The 19,122-nt window shown below is 46.8% G+C and overlaps 1 protein-coding gene across 7 annotated transcripts in view; it reads left to right on the forward strand.

The window, feature by feature from the left end:
• The window catches only part of LOC147622000 (zinc finger (CCCH type) helicase family protein), an 85,301-nt gene that overhangs the window by 10,517 nt on the left and 55,662 nt on the right, over positions 1-19,122 (forward strand). For 5 of the 7 annotated variants that reach the window (XR_015269630.1, XR_015269631.1, XM_086823039.1 and 2 more), the window contains exon 3: positions 14,341-14,517. The exons of the other annotated variants lie outside the window; for them this stretch is intronic. Coding sequence is in view for 3 of the 5 variants with exons in the window: in XM_086823039.1 (XP_086679165.1) it covers positions 14,341-14,517 (177 nt within the window). In the remaining 2 variants the exon portion in view is untranslated. The remainder of the gene's footprint in view (positions 1-14,340; positions 14,518-19,122) is intronic. 7 annotated transcript variants of the gene reach the window in all.

A 19,122-nucleotide genomic window follows, 5' to 3' on the forward strand; every position in this document is an offset into this window, starting at 1 on the left:
TATCAGAGCCTACTTCAAGGACGAAGATTCAGCAAAGAAAACCAGAAAATTTTTCGCTCGTGTGGTTGGTTTTTAGACGCCGGTGGACTACCCCTTTCGGAGTGACTCCTGTCCCTCGAAGGACGGTTGGTTTTTAGCCTCCGGAAGCCTCCGGAAGTCTCCCACACAGACAGTGGATGGTCAGATTGCGTTCCGGAAAGGAATTGCAGATTCCCGCTATGGCGAGCTTTGGCGACGAGAGAGAACCAGAACCATGGGACCAGAGTGCACCAGGCAGCCCAGCTAGGGCACCCGGCTTGAGTGTACAAGACATGTTCCAGCAGATGATGCGAGCAATCGCAGACCAGACAACCAAGTTGGACGAGCAGAAGGCGCGGATTTTGGCTCTGGAGGAGCGTTCTCGCTCTCCAGTGTCGCGTTTTCCATCTCCTCCTCCCTCTCCTTCCGTACCCCAGATACCAGATCCTCGTCACAGGGACCCTCTCGAGGGGTCACAGCCGCAGTCAAGCTCCTTGCTTGAGAGGCAGATACGGGCATTGGAGATTCGACAACGAGAAGACGAAGCCATGCGACGAGTGGAACACGAGCGTTACCTCCAAGCTTTGGACGCCAGATTGACACCGGCGGCGCCCTCGAATCATTTTCCCGAGAAAATGAACTTCAGTAAGTATAATGGTAAACTCGATCCCACTACTCTGTATTCATGGTTACATCAATTTGAAGCTTACTTTGCCGCAGTTAGGAAATCAGATATTGACAAAGTGATCTTAGCCAGTTGGTATTTGGAAGGTGAGGCCATTCCTTGGTGGACTCAGTGGGCTCATGCCCACACCAGATCAGGTATGGCAGCTTATGGGTGGGACGAGTTCGTCCGTGACCTTAAGCAGCGGTTTTTACCGCCCCACTACCTTGAGCGACTCGAAGACGAGTTCAGGGGAGCGCGTCAGAACGCGCAACCAGTCCTTCAGTTTGCCAATAGAATTTCGACCTTGTGTCTACAATTAGGCTTATCTGATGCGGACAAGAAAGGGCAGTTTTTGTATGGCCTGGACACGCAAATCCAATGGGAGGTGCGTATGTTTAGACCAGCCACCTTTGAGGACGCACTCTCGCTTGCGCAGAGTGCAGAAATGAAACACAATGGTGGCAAGCCCAAGACTTCCCAGCCGGCTTCTCCCAAGGCTAACGCCTCGGGGGGCAAAAGCCAGAACCAGACGGGGTCTTCCCCAGGACAGAGCCCGGGAGCCTCTGGCTCCAAGAACTCGAACAATGCGTCTAAGCTTACTCCAGACCAGAAAGCGGAGGCAGGCAAGACAGGTGGCAAGTTGAGTGCTGAGGAGCTTGCTCAGTACAGGAAGGAGGGTAGATGTTACTTTTGTCACACAAAAGGACATACTTCTCGGGATTGTCCGAAGAAGCCTCCAAAGCCCGCCGCCGCCTCCACAGCTTCCGTGGTGAGCACAGCTCCCACACAGACCCCAGCGGCGACCCCTAGTTCTTCAAACCCCGGTGCTTCAGTAGGAGCAATTATTAGCCGGGAGCTCGAAGATAAGCAGAAGGGCGCCCATGACCAGGAGTATGAGCGCAACGAATTGCTCAAGTCCTTTGGCTACATAGGTGGCCAGAGAGTCGTTGTCTTGTTTGACAGCGGCAGCACGGAGGATGTGATCACGGAAGAGGCCGCTAGGCGTGCCCGCTTCGAGCTCACTCCGGTGGACAAACAAGTTGAGGGATTTAGCACAGGTATGACAACGAGCGTCAAGTATGAAGCTCTAGGTGCTAAGTTAGTCATTCAGGGCATAGAGTTTGTGCGTGACTTTATGGTTGCCCCTCTTGTAGGAGCAGACATAATTTTGGGTATCCAGTGGTTTCACAAGTTCCTTCCTGATGTCAAGTGGGACAAGCACACGTTCCAGATTGATCGGAATGTGTCAAACACCCCTGTGACCATTAAGTGTGAGCCAGGTATTCCAAACTTTCCGCTCATAAGCCACTTGCAGGCTAAGCGAGCAGTCAGGAAAGGCGCACAATGTGCGATGATTTACGTCCAGACAGCCCAGACGGTGGCCAGTGCTTCCGAGAAGTACTCGGTTCTCCATGAAAAGTTCCAGAAGATTTTTCTTCGGGACAGTCTCCCTCCCCAGCTTCCCCCGTCCAGACCGGAGGATCACAAGATTGACCTCCTCCCAGGCTCGGAACCCCCGAGCAAGTTTCCGTATCGCCTTTCTAAGGCAATGGAATCGGAGTTGGACCGCCAACTCCAAGAATTGTTGCAAGCTGGCTTCATCCGCCCCAGCGTGTCGCCATTTGCAGCACCGATCTTATTTGTCAAGAAGAAAGATGGGTCTTCTCGGTTGTGTGTCGATTATCGTGCACTCAACAAGCTGACTATCAAAAGCAGATTCCCGATGCCTCGAATTGACTATATTCTCGAGAGGCTGAATGGAGCTAAGGTGTTCTCTAAATTGGATTTAAAGAGTGGGTACCACCAGGTTCGGATTGTTGAGGGGGACATCCCCAAGACAGCTTTCCGTACAGAACGGGCCCACTATGAATTTGTAGTCATGCCATTTGGTTTGACGAACGCCCCAGCTACATTTAACCGCATGATGATGCGTATTTTCCGGGAGTTGATTGGAGTGTGTGTGTTCATATTTTTGGACGACATACTCATATTTTCAGCTACAGTTGAGCAGCATGACATTGATGTGGAGAAAGTCCTTAGGTTGCTGGAAAGCAACGAGCTCTATGTCAATGAAAAGAAGTCAGAATTTTATCTGTTCCAGGTGCATTACTTGGGATATATAATCAGTGCCGAAGGCATTCGACTTGATCCGGCTAAAGTGGCCGAGATTGTTAACTGGGAAGTACCTCAGACTGCTTATGACATTAGATCATTTGTGGGTATATGCCAGGCATATTCCACCCACATTGATAAGTTTTCTGATCTCTCGGCAGACCTCACCGATCTGCTAAAGGGAGTGAAAACAAGGAGGCAAAAGATTCGAATGACTCCACGAGCGTTGGAGGCATTCCAGAACCTCAAGGTGGCTTTGTCAGAAGCGCCTTGTTTAGCCCTTGCCTCGTGGGACGAACCATTTCAGGTGATCACCGATGCGAGTAACATCGCAATTGGCGGTGTATTGCAACAGAATGGTCATCCAGTAGCTTACATGTCTCGTAAGTTACTGCCCGCCGAAAAGAATTACTCAGTCTACGATCGTGAACTCCTAGCAGTCATTCAGGCCTTGAAACATTGGTATCAGAGCATCAGGCTCAGCAAGCCTAAACGCTGATTCAGTCCCAGATGATGGTGTACAGGTCCAAGGTACAGGAAAGTACACGGATTCGAAGCCCAAGACAAGAACACAGATCGGGAAGAACTCCCAGGAGGTTTGTTGGTGGTGTTCCACAGTGCCAGATGGGGATGTCAGTTCCGTGAGCCAGATGGGTTCTAAGGGAACGGTCCCAAGGGAGGTTGATCCTCCAAGGGTGATGTGAGAGTGCCAGACTCAGTTCCAGGAACGAAGACCAAGACGGTGTTCAGAGCCAGGGGCAGGAATGGATTGTGGACTAGAGGAAGACCAGATGCATAGATCTTCATCAGAGACAGAGTGGTTTGGAGAACAGAACGGAGTTTCAGAGAAAAAGGTTTGCCAGGGATGGATGATGACAGAGGGACTTCGGAACAGGATTGGGATGATGACAGTCATCCAAGAGCAGGTTGGATTCCCGTCATCAAGTTTAGCAGAGGGGGATGTCATGTGCATCACAGATGCCATGGACATTTCTAGGGCTAGATCCAGAAGAGGCAAGCAGATAAAGATTATGAACCAGTAGAACCAGAAAGTAGGAGCTTCAGGACTCATCTGAAGTGAACATGGAGCAGGACTTGGAGCCCAGATTTGATCAAGAAGGCTGTCGGCTGCAGGAGGGCTGACATCAGCAGTACCAGATGGCTGTCGGCAGCACACTGGAGTGGTCGGCTGAGCCAGCAGAAGAGGGCAGCAGCAGGCGCCAGAAAACAGGACCAGTCGGCTGGATTTAAGTGGATTAAAAAGGATTTAATGAACTAAAACTGGCCGACCAGCAGTCGGCCAGCTCCTCACTTGTCCAAGAGAGCTATAAAAGGCATCAAGGGCTCTTTGTTTGATTCATTCCACCCACTAGGGGTGTGGGTCACTTAGGGGTCCCGTAGGGGGCCAGAATTAGGGTTTATCACCTTTTCAAGTGGGCAGCCAAGTGCTGTACAGATTTGTACCTTTTTTGTACATAGTATATACTGAAAATTCCAGCACTTCTCATTCTCTCTCTCTACTCTCTCTCTACCTGCGTTTTTGCATCATGGTGCGTTTTTGCATCAGGAGGTCTTCAAGAGTGTTTAGGGCTGAAAGAAGACTACCCAGAGCTTCCGCGCGTTACATTGGTATGGCCGTGACTTCGAGGTTCGCACTGACCATCAGGCATTGCGCTGGATTCAGACGATGCCCAGTGCACAGTGGAGTGATCGACAGCACCGCTGGAGTCAGATATTCCAGCAGTTTGGTGGCATGATTGAGTACCTTCCAGGAAAGGCCAACCCAGTGGCCGATGCTTTGAGCAGGAAGGGACAAGTATCTACGATTCAGACCACTAGACTAGACCTTGTTGGTACAGGACTAGAAGACATGAAGCACACGTACGCGGATTCTGAGGAATTCGGTACACAGTGGGAACAGGCATTGGATGCCACAGGACCATGCCATTTTCTGATACGCGATGGTTGGCTTTACTACAAAGGCCGACTGTGTGTCATGAAATCATTCCGGGCAGCTCTTCTCCATGATGCCCATGACGCCATTACAGGTGGTCATAGGGGCATGAATTCGACTCTGGAGAAGTTAGAACGGCAATACTATTGGCCAAAGATGAGGCGTGATGTGTTTACATATGTACAACGCTGTGACATTTGTCAAAAGGTGAAAGCTCCTCGTGGAAAGAAGATAGGGTTGTTACAGCCTTTGCCAATTCCTGAGGGTCCTTTCCAAGACATTTCGATGGACTTTGTCACAAATCTGCCTCCCAGTCCGAGTAAGCGTAATACACAGTGTTTGACTATTGTTGACAGGTTCAGCAAATTTGTGATGCTTATTCCTTGCAGGGCCAATGTGACCGCCGAGGATGTTGCCCAGCTATTCATTCGGCATTGGTACCCGATTGGTGGGATTCCTAGGACCATAGTGTCAGACCGAGATGCCAAGTTTACCAGTCATTTTTGGAGGGCATTGTTTGATAATTTTGGTACTAAGTTGAATTTTTCCAGTGCATTCCACCCACAGACAGATGGCCAGACAGAGATATACAACCAGTTGGCCTTTGATGTGCTGAAGTGTTATGTCCACGATCAGCAAGGTAAGTGGGAATCGTTTTTGCCTTTAGTTCAAGCTGTTTTGAATGACTCTTTTTCTTCAGCTATTGGCAGGACTCCATATGAGGCAGCGTTTGGAAGGCCTTTCCAGTCGTTGTTAACCAGGACCTCGTCTTCAGTACCGGAGGCGAACAGAGTGACGGAGTCTTACCAGGAGATACTAGAGTCCGTTAAAGACAGATTGGCTAAAGCGCAAGAGGCCTACACTCGACAGGCCAATAAAGACCGAAGGGACATGAAGTTTTCGGAAGGAGATTGGGTATATCTTCGGATTATGAAGCAAAGATTAAAGCAGGTGGGCAAGCGATGCCCAAAGTTGTCTTTCAGGAGCTTCGGACCATTCCCCATCCGGAAAAAGATTAATGAGGTGTCTATGCAGTTAAAGCTACCTCCGAGTTGGACTATGCACGATGTATTTCATGTCAGTTGGTTAAAGCCATATGCAGGTCCACCCCCTTCAGAGGTCAAAGACGAAGCGGAACCAGACATCATTGATGAAGCCGAAGTAATGGTTCCAGAACAGATCCTTCTGCACCGTTTCAAGCATGGCTCAGGCCGAAGACTACGACAGTTCCTCACGAAGTTTCAGGACCGAGGAACTCATGAAGCGGTATGGCTCGACAAAGAATTCTTCGAGGACTATCCGGCTTTATTGACGGATTATTTGGAGGCTATGCAGCTTCCGTCAAGTTAAGCAGAAGGGGATGTCACGTGCATCCCGCACTTGGATGCCACGTAGACATTCTGTACAGAAGGTGCAGGACCTGGGATGGTGAACTGGTCCCATGTGAGCCCAGTCCGGGACGAGTCAGCCAGGGATCCATCTCAGTCGTCCGAGGTCAGGTGTGCATTGTCCTGCACATGAGTCCAAGGTCAGGTGTGCATTGTCCTGCACATGAAGCAGTGCCAGTCCGCGCTGTGAGTCTCCCTCTGGAATGATGTCAGATGTGCTGTGTATCTGGTTTGCAACTGGATGCCAGGCCTCTGTAGGCATGTAGGTTGCATGTAGAGATGGGGCCAGCCCATAGGGCTACCCCAGTGTAGGTGTTTGCATTGGCATAATTAGTATGGGCATGGGGGAGGCATAGAACCACCCCCAAGGGGCCAGGAGGGCCCAAGACTATGCCCACCAGCCAAGGCAAGGGCTGGAGGGGCAGTCGGCCAGCTCCAGACCCTCTGGACAGGCAGCCGACAGAGGGTATAAGCTCTGGACAGAAGGCGGCCAGGTGTGGGGGGCAGTCCCACACCTATGCGTTGAATGCCCAGCAGCCAGGAGGCTGTCCAGGGGTCATGCGCAGGCTGGACAGGCTCCAAACAGGTGTGAAAAACACTTTATTAAAGTGTGAACACATTTAATTACAAGACTCAGTCGTGGGTCTTCAGTAAACCAGCCGACTGCATGTTTTGGGAAGTATAAAAGCCCAGCCCATAGTTTCATTAGAAGCATCTCACAATTCACCAAGAGCCTCAAGCATTCAAGGGCCAGGACAGCCAAGGGTTTGCTAAAGCTAAGGGGTGAAGGACTGAAGGTCAAGGGCAGGTTTTCCAGCCAAGAACAGGTCAAGTACTTTGTATTTGTTTCAGTTTTACATCATTCTAATAAAGCAAATACACCATCCGTGGTGGGGGCCCTACAGAGGGTAATTGGGACCCAATACTGTGTCCTCTCCATCTTCCCCTTCTCTCTCTATTTTCTGCACATTGTCTTACAGTTTGTGCGTTAATTCCGTCGCGAAAAGAGTGCTGTTTTCTGAGTTTTGAAGTACCGATCCTTCTCCGAAGCTTCCGCATATTACACTGTCTTTCGGACTAGGTATGGCCATTACGAGTTTCTCATATTACCTTTTGGGTTGACCAATGTCCCAGTCACTTTCCAATAAATGATGAACGATCTTTTTCGTGAACATTTGGGAAAGTTCGTGGTTGTGTTTCTGGATGATATTTTAGTATACAGCCGTACTCTTGAGGATCATGTTAGCCACCTCACGATTGTCTTGACTATTTTAAGATAGAATTGACTGTATGCTAAATTTAGTAAATGTGAGTTTTTTATGACAGAAATCATTTAAGATCACACGAGACAGGTTGAGCATTGACTATGACTGAGTCTAGAAGGTTTTGTCTTGGCCGATACCACAAACGGTGAGACAACTTCGTTCTTTTCTCAGTTTTGTTGTGTTTCTTTGGAAATTTGTGCGGGAGTACTCTTAGCTCACACCACCGATGACCGACTCGTTGAAAGGTCGTGGATGTAAGTCAAATCAGCCTATCCCTTGGAATAACGATTTGGATATGGCCTTCAGACATTTGAAAGATAAAGTCAAGGAAGCACCTACCTTAGCGCTACCCGATCCTAGTTGGTCTTATGTTCTTGAGACTGACATGAGTGACTATGCGATTGGTGTTGCTCTATTCTAAGATGGTAGACCTGTTGCTTTCGAGAGTCGAAAGCTGGACAACACTCAATCTTGTTGGCCAACCCTTGAGAAGGAGCTTTACGCTGTTATTTATGCTCTCAAGGTTTGGAGGCATTATTTATATGGCTCCAAGTTTGTGGTATTGACTGATCATCAGTCAATCAAATATATATGTGATGCGGATGATTTGAGAGGACGAAAAGCTAGATGAATGCAAGATTTTGATTTTGAAATACGCTATCAAAAGGGGTCCATGAATAGTGTAGCAGATACACTTAGTTGAATCAGAGAGGTGAATACTTTGTCGTTCACCGAGATTTCCACTGAGACTTATTACAGTCATTGAGAGGGCTTTACAGGACTGATAGTTATTTTGGTCCATATTGGAAGAGGATCCAGGACGGAAGCTCATTGATTGACCAAGACTTAGTGACTGAGCAATCTACCATTCAAGCTGCGGGAGGCCAGTGGATGATTTGAAATGGTTTACTATTCCGTAACAACAAAATTTGTGTACCACAGGTCCTGGACATTAGGTCCAAGATTCTTAAGGAGTGTCACGATGCCCCTTCTGTTGGACCCCTTGGGGTACATAGGACATTAGCTTTAGTGAGACACTTTCTATTGGCCAAAGATGAAAGGGTATGTAGAAGATTATGTCCTCAAGTGTCAGATTTGTCAAGCAAATAAAGTGGAACCTTTAGACAAGCTGGGATGTTGCATCCTTTGTAAATCGCAGGTAATAAGCAAGAAAATATTTCCATGGATTTTATTATCGGATTGCCAAGAACACGTTAAGGCCACGATTCTATTCGGGTGGTGATGGACCGCTTGACAAAGATGGCTAGATTTTTACCTAATGGAGCTACACAATTAGCAAGGCAGTTTATCGAGCAATTGTTTAGATTGTACGGTTTACCATAAGACGTAGTCAGTGATAGGGACTTTACAAGTGACTTCTGGAGGCTTGTTTTTGAGAAGTTGGAAAGAACTTTGAATCTGAGTTCCTCATATCATCCTTAATCTGCTGGCCAGAGTGAAAGGGTGAATCAGACTTTGGAGGACATGCTTCGTGCATATGTCTCCAAAAGTCAGGGTTCACGGGAAGATTATCTTCCTATGTTAGAATTTGCATACAACAGTACTAAGCATACGAGTATAAGTTTTAGTTCTTTTATACTTATGTACGGATTTCAATCTAGATCACCTGTTATCGTGGGATTTTTAGGACTTTAGCATGATGCAACGCGTACATTTTTGCAAGACATGCAAGAAATGTTACAAGTTGTGAAGGAATCTATTAGAAGTGCTCAAGAGAGACATTTTATTCTAATAGACTTCGTTCACCAAGAGAGTTCTTTGAAGGAATGATGGTGTATTTGCAAGTTTCGAAAGATTCCGAGACCTTACGGATGGGCCAATCTCCGAAATTATCCCCTAGATATTGCGGACTATTTCGGGTTACACACCGTATTGGTTCAATTGCATATGAATTGGACTTGCCTTCTCATGTGAAAGTTCATCCCGTATTTCATGTCAATAGACTTAAGGAAGTAGTACTGGGTGGAGCAGACCAGTTAGTTACTCCTCAAGAAATCACAGATGTCGAGGATATGACATTTGTGCCACACGAACCGAACAAGATTCTTGGATTTCGTGAAAGACGATTGCGGCATATGCTGCTCACGGAATACAAGATCAAGTGGAAGGATCGTGTTAAGGAGGACGCTACATGGGAGACATTGACTACCCTTCAGAGGGACTACCCTGGGTTTTTACCGAGCTCAGGAGTGAGCTCTTAGAGGAAGGGGAGTATGTCATGTGCACAGAGTGTATCTACCGTGTGTAGCCCGTCAGTACATCCCTAGCCCACCTCGCCAATCAGCCTGCCTAGCTCCAAGCCACCCCAAGCCTCGAAGCTAGTCTTGACGGGCGGGCATCCAAGTGTGGACGCTCGGTGACCAACCAAGAGCCTATAAAAGGGTGGCCAAGGTTAGTCAGTTAGTCGGAGTCTCGTGAGTCTTTGCGAGAGCTTTGTGGTCAGGAGCTTGGATCTAGTGCAGACGTGCACCTGCTTCATGCAGCCGAGGCCAGCAGCAGCCTCGAGGCCCGCAAGGGTAGCTCCGTGGTGGTATGGGACGTCATGGAGTAGAGATTGGTCGGTGCGTCTTGCTAGTTGGCTTAGCTCGTGGCTTGGTGGAGACAACCTAGTCTTGTGGGTTTCGCTCACGGTTGTCATGGTTGGGTGGTGAGTCAGGACTCCACTCCCTTCATGTTTTATGGATTAGTTTTGCAGGTTTCGGGTCATGTTTCAGGATTGCTCTACAAGGAGACCCTTGGGGATTTGATAGCTAGTCATCACCGAGATCTCTTCCCAGATACTTGCTTCGGCAATCTCCATTGTGGAGTTACACAATAGTCCAGTGCGTTACATGATTTACAGGTGTTAGAGCGCTTTGAACACAGGCAACAGCTCGCTATGCCGCACACGAGGAACGGTGACGACACATGGAGGACGAGCGATTCCTTGCAGCACTTGACGCAAGGACAATACTAGCACTTCTTTGACTCACCTTCACTCAAGGATGAATTTTAGTCATAGTCACATGGGTCAGGGACGGGAACGGGGACGGGGAAGGGTTTGGGGAATGCCTAGAGGCAGGGAACGGGGACAGGGATGGGACGTGTCTGTGGGTATTCATGTCTTCCTACCAAGACCAACCTGAACCCTTGCCCCCCACACGGATTGCTAGTGCTCGTGAGGAAGAGGCCATTGAAGGCTGATGGTAGCTTAGATGGAGCTTTGGCACGCTCAAGCCTCAAGAACTTGTGCAGTGTGCAGTGTGCACACTCCAGAGGAGAGATGGAGGAGAGTGTGCACAACAAAGATGGAGGAGAGCAAAGATCACTCAACAAACTTTACACATAAGCCTTTAGATAGGCTTTTTTTAAAACATTAAAACATAAAACTTAAAACCTAAGAGGCAAAGCCTTCCAAAAATTTCTTCATGTCCCCAAACACCCCCCCGTCCCACAAATTTAAGATGTCCCCTGATAGGGGACGATTGTCCCCTTGTGAGGGACGGCACATGGGACGTTCCCTTTGCAGAGGGACGCATCCCCATGTGAAAGGGAGGCCGGGACGACGTTCCCCCGTCCCTAAGGCCCCAGACGGACATCCCCTGTTACTATGATTTTAGTAAGTATGATGGTAAACGTGACCCCACAACTTTGTACTCTTGGATCCGTGATAAATTGGTCCCATTAACTCCATAATTGGAATTTTCTTGGGCCCAATGTGTCCACCAAGAGATGGCTTTCCCTTCTATGTAACAACTAGTTAACACAACCTTTTCTATATCCAACTTCCTACTAGCAGCAAAATAGGCTTCAAACTGATGACCTCAGTAATTAGTTCCTACCGCCTCACTATCTTGAGTAGCTTGAGAGGGATTGCGCCAGATTCCAGAACGTGCAGCGAGTCCTCCAATTCGTAAGTCACTCACCTGGCTTTACAATTGCAAAAATCAGACGAGGACAAGAGAGGTCAATGCTTGTACGGTTTAGATATGCAAATCCAATTGGATGTGTGTGTGTTTGAGCCATAGACTTTTGATTGGGCACTTTTGCTTGCGTTAAGTGCTGAGATGAAATACAACAATGGAAAACCAAAGACCTCTCAGCCCGGAGTAGCCAAAGCAGCCATTGCCGATGGCAAGGGCTAGAACCAGACCCAATTAGGGTCTTCCTCGGGAGCCTCTGGCTCCAAGAACTTGAACAATGGACCTTGTCTTATTGTCACCATTTGGCCACCCAATTGGTCCACCTGTGCTTTCGTATCATGTATGTACATTGGACTGGTGTCCATGGCCGTTTTACATGCCGGGGATTGATGCCACTTATGTGATACTATGGACTTGGCTTTTCGTTGGGACTTGTGCCTCCATGTACATGTCTGGAAATGCTTGGTGGATTGGTGTTCCATTGGGTCTGGTACCTTGTGTACTTGCCAAGAGCACGTCTATTTTGGTATAGTCTCATGAACGGGGATTGTCCATACCAATGCTGCATTGCATAGCATCTTTATGTGCTTGCTTGCAATTGAAATTGCATGCTGTTTTCATGCTTGCTTGACCAATGTGTAGTTTTGGGTAAGGGGACGCCTGCCCGCTAACCGTGCGTGTGAAACTGTCTGCTGACATGGTTATGTGGCATGTGAGAGGTGGTAAGTATTGGTCATAAATTTGGCCTTAGGAGTTAGCACTAATTTATAAGTGAGTGTGTACACACTTCATTAAGTTTTGGGCGACCAAAACTCACTTATAAATTATGACCAGCCTGGTGTCCACACACACTGATGTCCCGAGGTGGACATAACCCAATGTCCAACGCCGAGACCTTATCCCCTTTGTACAAAGGGAGTAACCAGCCATGTGTCCACTCTAGCTTGCTCCACAAAGCACTTGCCTGCCACCTACAGTGGACAACTTACCACCTCACTCTTCCTCCTCTCTCTAGAGATGGGCACCTTCTTCATGAGGGCTATTGGGCTGCATTTTCTGCACTTTCTCCTTCCCAACTCCATTTCCAAGCTTGCTAAGGTGTTTCTCAAGCTTCCAAGAGTGTTTCCGGATGCTAATCACTCTCCTACACACTCACAATGATTGAAATTCAGCAAAACAGCTCTCTTTTATTGCTGTAATTTCTGGTCTTTTTGCTGAAAATCCTAATTTCAGTCCTCCTTTCTCAAGTTGAACCATAGGGGAAGCTTTCCCAAGATTCCCTTCATCCTCTTGAAGACTTTTGTCGAAATGAGTTGCTCAAGACATTTGGCTATATAGGTGGCTAGAGAGGAGTTGTCCTATTTGACAGTGGCAGTAGAAAGGACGTGGTCAACGGAACAAGCCACTCGGTGAGCTTGTTCTTGTTGACCTCGGTCGATGAGAAAATGGAGGGATTTAGTAGAGGCATGACAACGAGCATCAAGTTTGAGTGCTAAATTAGCCATCCAGGGCATAGAATTTATGCGAGATTTTATGGTTGCCCCTCTTGACATTATCTAGAGATCCAGTGGTTTCACAAGTTTACCCCAGACGGTGACTGGGAGAAGCACACGTTTTGGATTACCCGAAATGTGTCCAAGGCTCCCGTGATCATTAAATTTGAGCTAGGCATACCTAACTTTCCGGTCATTAGCTATATGAGATTTCTTTTGGCCAAAGCTGAAGGTTGATGCTGAACAATATGTTTGAAATTGCAAGCAATGCCAAGTCAATAGAGTTGAACGCTTGAGACATGGTGGCTAGTTGATGCCATTGGAAATATTTGAAAAGAAATGGTAGAGTATTTCTATGGATTTTGTGGTTGGATTACCAAGGACATCGAGGGGGGATAATGCCATTTGACCGACTCACCAAATTGGCTAGGTTTTGGGACGGCCGCGTGCCCCCCCCCCCCCACCCCCCCAAGTATGTAGCCCCCCTTTGAGCCATATACATATGGAGAGAACTATGCTGAATATATTTAAGCAAAACAGTCCCAAGCAAGAGACACTGATAGTCTCATAAGTGAGGGAACAAAATATGTACAAGACTAAATGGGAAAAGAGAGGTGGTAAGGGAAGGCTGGCCGACTGGAGCTGCAAAACAGGCCGACTGGAGCTACTGGACATGGCCGACTGGTAAATGCCAGAAAGGATGGGAAAAATCCCAGAAAAATAGTAGAAAAAGGGGTGGCCAGCCCACAAGCAAGGGCCATGCAAAAGGGACCAAATGGGCACCATAAAAGAGCAGAATCTGGGGATGAATATGCTAACAAAGCTTAGGCCTTGGTTCTCATGAAGGTTGATAAATATGTGAAGCAAGCATACAACCTTGCCACCTTGCCAACACTCAAACTTTTGACGTAGAGGAAGATATACATGTATTTTATCTTTCATTCAAAATCGTGAATCTTGCCTTGGATTGTGAGCTATGGCTGCTTTCTTTGATCTCTGCTAGTTTTTGGAGTTATCTTAACAAAGAAAGCAGTTTAAGGAGGAGGAAACTTTGAAAAAGGAGTATTCTCCTTGAAGGGCTAGTTGTGACCCAAACAAATGCTTGTGCCAGTAGCTGCATAATTGTCATGGCTGGGGAGCAATTTAAGGTAGTCTTTAGAAGTGCTGTTACAGCTTTCTTCTTGCAAGTAGAAGGCACTTCTCTTTCTAGTTAGAGCACAATTCCAAGCAGCATACATGCCCACACTTTGTTCTGGCTGCATTATTGATTTGCTTTTTTTTTTTTTTGAGGTTTAACTATTATCGTTTGGCAGATTGACCTTTGGTAGCCGTTCAAGGAAGGATCTGATCAGTTAGGGTGTATTCTTTATAACTGCTAAGGGTCTAATAAGTTGTAAAGAATTACTTGCTGTTGCTTATGGGCTTTAAGACAGTCAGACTTGTCTCCTTCAAGTCAATTCCTTTGTTCTTAGAGACTTTGTTCTGGTGAAGGATTGATTTATTAGTTTGATTTGTGACAGGTCCAAGATCATATTTGAAACTACAGGCGTTCTTTTAGAGGAGCTGAGATGTGAAGGTGGCACGGTGTTGTCACGATACAAAGCTATAATATTTGATGAGGTGCACGAGAGGTCTATAGAGTCAGATCTAGCACTTACATGCATAAAACAGTTTATGCTGCGGAATGGCAACATCAGGTTCTTTATGAAACACCACCACTTCCAAGAAAATCACTTGTTATGATTCGTATGGTCTAATGCTGTGTAGTTATGATACTGGAGGTATTGAAGTTAAGTGCTAAATTAGCTTGTCTTCCATCTCAAATAATGTGGACGACGAACCTTGATCTGACCAATCATAATCCTCATAACATGTAACATGTGCCTTTCTTCTATGAAGGAAAACATAAGTGGTGATGTGTAAGAAATGGTCCCTGTAAAACTGTGTCTGTGTTGACACTTGAAGTTTCTTAGTCCATTTCTGGAACATGAAATGCTGGAGAATGTCCATCTGGATAATCCGGGTCCAGCCTCTGTATACTGAGCTAGAGGCTGGGGGTATCAAGACTGTATCGGAAAAGTGTCCATCCAGATGCAAGAGAGGAGGTACGCCCCACATGCAGCTGTTGTGTGGACCATGGAATCAAACATGGATTCTGAAAATTGGCCTGGAAACATTGTCTACCCAATAATACCAAGGGATCATATGCCTTTTTTAAGTCCAGCCTCAGAAGCCTTCCTTTTTGGTCAAGAAAGAAATAAAGAAAGTAATTTTTATGTTTACAAATGACCCCAAGAGTATATGAGACCAAAAGTAATACAAGGAGTCCATGAGAGTACTGAGTCATGGATAAAAGAAACTTTCTAACTGAAACCGGCCTCTGGTAGAAACCAAAGAACGGTAGACTAGCAGTCACCCTTCCACTTGTAGTCCAAAAAATAACAAATTTAACTGGAGCTAGAATGCCCCAAAACTGAAATGAAATCAACACCTGTTGGCCCCAAAGCTTGGCGCCCCTTTCGGTATTTCTTTATTCAAATTCAATGAGATGTAAAGTTGAGTACAACAAAACCAGCTAGGAGAATAAACCTGTATGTCCAATCTGGCAGCCCTCAAGACCTCTTAGCACAGAGGATTCACACACAGATTTGTGTCCCACAAAAGCAACACTCTGTGCTTCCCTCTGATCAACCAAGACAATTCAGCAGGGCAGCCTTGAGCACACATCTGGCATATCTCATGTACATGGTTCCACAACTCAGTTCACATACACATCCACTGTCCAATCTCTGTTTCCACTCTTTCAATCTGCCATACCCCTCCTCTCACAAGGGGCCAGATAACACAACTCTGCAACAGACATAAGCGAGTGGAAAGAAAGAAAGATGGACAAGTTCAGAGCTTACCAAATGAGTGCGTGGTTCTGCACTCGTGAGGCCGATCGTACCAGTCTGTACTTTCCTTCCTGCAACCACTTGATTGATGCACCCACTAAGCTCTGATAAAGCACTGCCTGCAACTGGAAATGCACCGCCCGCTACTGTTCTGGACTGAACAGAATTGTACCTGCATGTACCTATCCGTACAGGTCAGATGTACTTCACTGTACCAGTCCGTACAGCACTGTAGTACTCTGCTGTACTTATCCGTACAGTTCTGTACGTGCAATTGCTACCTGTTTCAGCTGTCGTACAGCAACTGTACCAGCATGTGTCAAGCGTCTTGCAGCACCTGAACTGTTCAGCCCGTACAGTACCCTGCGCCAGTTTGTACCGTACAGTACTCGCCTGCACAACAGCCGCCTGCTGTCTGTACTTGCCAGTGCCGCCTGTACTAATCCGTACGCAGCAACCTATACCTGCAGTCGTACAGCAGCCACGTGGACTGTACCTGCCTTCAGTTCTTGTCAGTGCCGCCTGGACCTGCAGCAGCCGTACACTGTACCTGCTGTCGTATAGCTCTGTACGGGCAGCCTCCACAGCGATGTACGGCCTGCTTCACACACATAGTAGTTCACTATGCAACCAGTCGACACACGTTTTTCCTTCTCTTCCATGCATGAAGCTTACACGCTTCCCCAAAAGCGAGAGAGAGAGAGAGAGAGAGAGAGAGAGAGAGAGAGAGAGAGAGAGAGAGAGAGAGAGAGAGAGAGAGAGAGAGAGAAACGTGTAACTCCAAAAGTGGAGTTTCCTCTCTCCAAAAATATCCTAGGCCCCTTACTTTAATATTTATTAAAGTTCCTAGGGGCCACCCCAAGGTTCAAACATTACAAATATTAATGTCCTTGGTCCCCCCTTCACACCTGAGGATGTCCACACATCATTCCCTTTGTCCGGGCACCCTAAATGTGAATCATCTAATATTTATTTTGCTCAGCAACCACCATGCCCACACTTGTGCTGTTCCATTTTCACATACCCCCCTCTTGAAAAATGGCAAGCGTCCTCCATTGCATTCTGGTGATACAGCAAAATATCTAAAGTGAAATATACAATATGGCAAGATCAGCGTCCCAATCTCTCTAAGGCATGCACATGTAACAACATTCACTGCAAACCAATGGTGTAATAGTAGTCCAAGTTGTATACCACTGTGAACCATACACAACCACAACATCCAATGTGACTAGTACACATATATCATAGAAGTCCCAGAAACAGATGTACTGTCAGCCATCAGTACCTTCGGGTGAGACAAAAATTGCACCAAGCGACCTCTAGATGTCATCTGAGCCTGTCTGTATCAAGGGAGTGGAGGTGCTACCCCCCTCTTGAGCATCGGGAAATGCTCCAGACCCATGCTCTGCTGAACCTGAATGAGCCGTAACAAGAGTCGGCTCCAACTCAAAGGCATTGAGATAAAGCTGCAAAACCTGAGGTGAATCTGTTAAGTCACCTTCCTCCATCCACTTCGCATCCATCGGTGAATAGTTCTTGAACTTCACAAGATAGCGACGGGAAACTTTACCTCGTACCTTTCTTTCCTTATGTGCCAGTATCTGCTCTGGAATAAGAACCTCATCAAGTTCCTCAACTTCCGGCTGAGCCTCATTTGATACATCCTCAGGCACATCCCCATGGAAAGGTCTAAGGAGACTCACGTGAAATGCATTGTGAATCCTCCAGTGATCTGGTAGCTTCAAGTGATAGGCCACCTCACCAATCTTTTCCAATACCTGAAAAGGCCCATAATAGCGCATGGTCAACTTAGGGAATAAGCGCTCTTTACCCTTCATCTTCTTGAGCCTAGCCTTTTCAAATCGCAAAAGAACCCAATCACCCAATGCAAACTCTAATGCACGTCTGTGACGGTCTGCTGCTTTCTTTTGCTTCTGCTGAGTTTTCTGGAGTGCCAACTTAACTCTCCGATAAGCTTCATCCATACTCTCCACATACTGATCAGCCTCAAAGATCTTATCCTTTGTATGCAAAATAGGTGGTACCTTCTTCCCTCCTTCCACAATCTCAAAAGGCGCCTTGCCCGTCGAGGTATGGGCAGTGTTGTTATATGCAAACTCCACCAAAGGAAGATACTTTTCCCATTGTTGCTTGTGCTCTGACACATAACACTTAAGAAGATCTAACACTGTAGAGTTAGCCTCTTCCGATTGACCATCTGTTTGTGGATGAAATGAAGATGAAAACTTGAGAGTTGTACCCATGTTGTCAAACAACCCTCTCCAGAATAAACTCGTCATCCGTGGATCACGGTCACTAATGATAGACGTAGGCAAGCCATGATACTTGAAGATGTTCGCCATGAACAACTTCACCATATGATCAACTTTGATCGTCTTACGCACGGGAATGAAATGAGCCTGCTTACTGAACCTGCATATGATAGTCCAAATGCCATCATTCCCCGTTTGTGTCCGTGGAAGATCAAATATAAAATCCATGGCAATGCTCTCCCATGGTCTATCTGGAATAGGTAAAGGCTGAAGTAACCCTGGTGTCTTTTGACGGTCAAACTTTACCTTCTGACATACGATGCATTGCCTTACAAAGGCATCAACATCTCTTCTCAAGGTTGGCCAGTAAAAGAAAGTCTCAACTGCTTTTACCGTGGCGTCAATACCTCTATGACCCGCATACGGTGGAGCATGACTTTCAATCATAACCTTGAGACGCAATTGCCTGGTAACACACAGTCGACCAAAAACCCATCTCTGAGAGTATAGTGCTCATGCCGCTGACCCTCAGACATCTGATCATACAACCTTTCAAAGTCCTCATCATGGGCATATTGCTCTTTCATTTCATCAAGCTCATGATGATAAGCAAGTGAAACTGCTAGACCTGTGGCTTGCGTGACAAAGCATCTGCCACAACATTCTTTTTGCCTTCCACATGCACAATCTGGAAGTGAAACATAGACAAAAAGTTTGTCCATCGCATATGCTTCTCTGAAAGCTTAGTTTGCGTGAGGAAATATCGCAATGTCTGATGATCTGTCTGCACAGTGAAATCAGCCCCAAGCAAATAGTGTTTCCATGTAGAAAGAGCATGAATTACAGCCAACATCTCTTTCTCATAAACCTGTAAATGCTTCTCGGCATCCTGCAATATTCGACTCTCATAGGCTATCACATGTCCTTCCTGCATGAGAACTGCCCCAATGCTGTTTCCACATGCATCACACTGGACAACAAAAGCCTTTCGGAGGTCCGGTAAGACCAATACTGGATCCGAAGTAAGCTTTTCTTTAACGTGGAAAGGTAGCTTGATGGCGGTGGAGCATCCCAAGCAACGCTGGTCGTGGAAGTCAATGATCCTGGAGAGTGGACCGAATCCCTCACGAAA

The sequence above is a fragment of the Cibotium barometz genome, chromosome 29 (genome assembly GCF_041138505.1).
Source record: "Cibotium barometz isolate CiBa-2024 chromosome 29, ASM4113850v1, whole genome shotgun sequence".
Taxonomy (NCBI): Eukaryota; Viridiplantae; Streptophyta; class Polypodiopsida; order Cyatheales; family Cibotiaceae; genus Cibotium; species Cibotium barometz.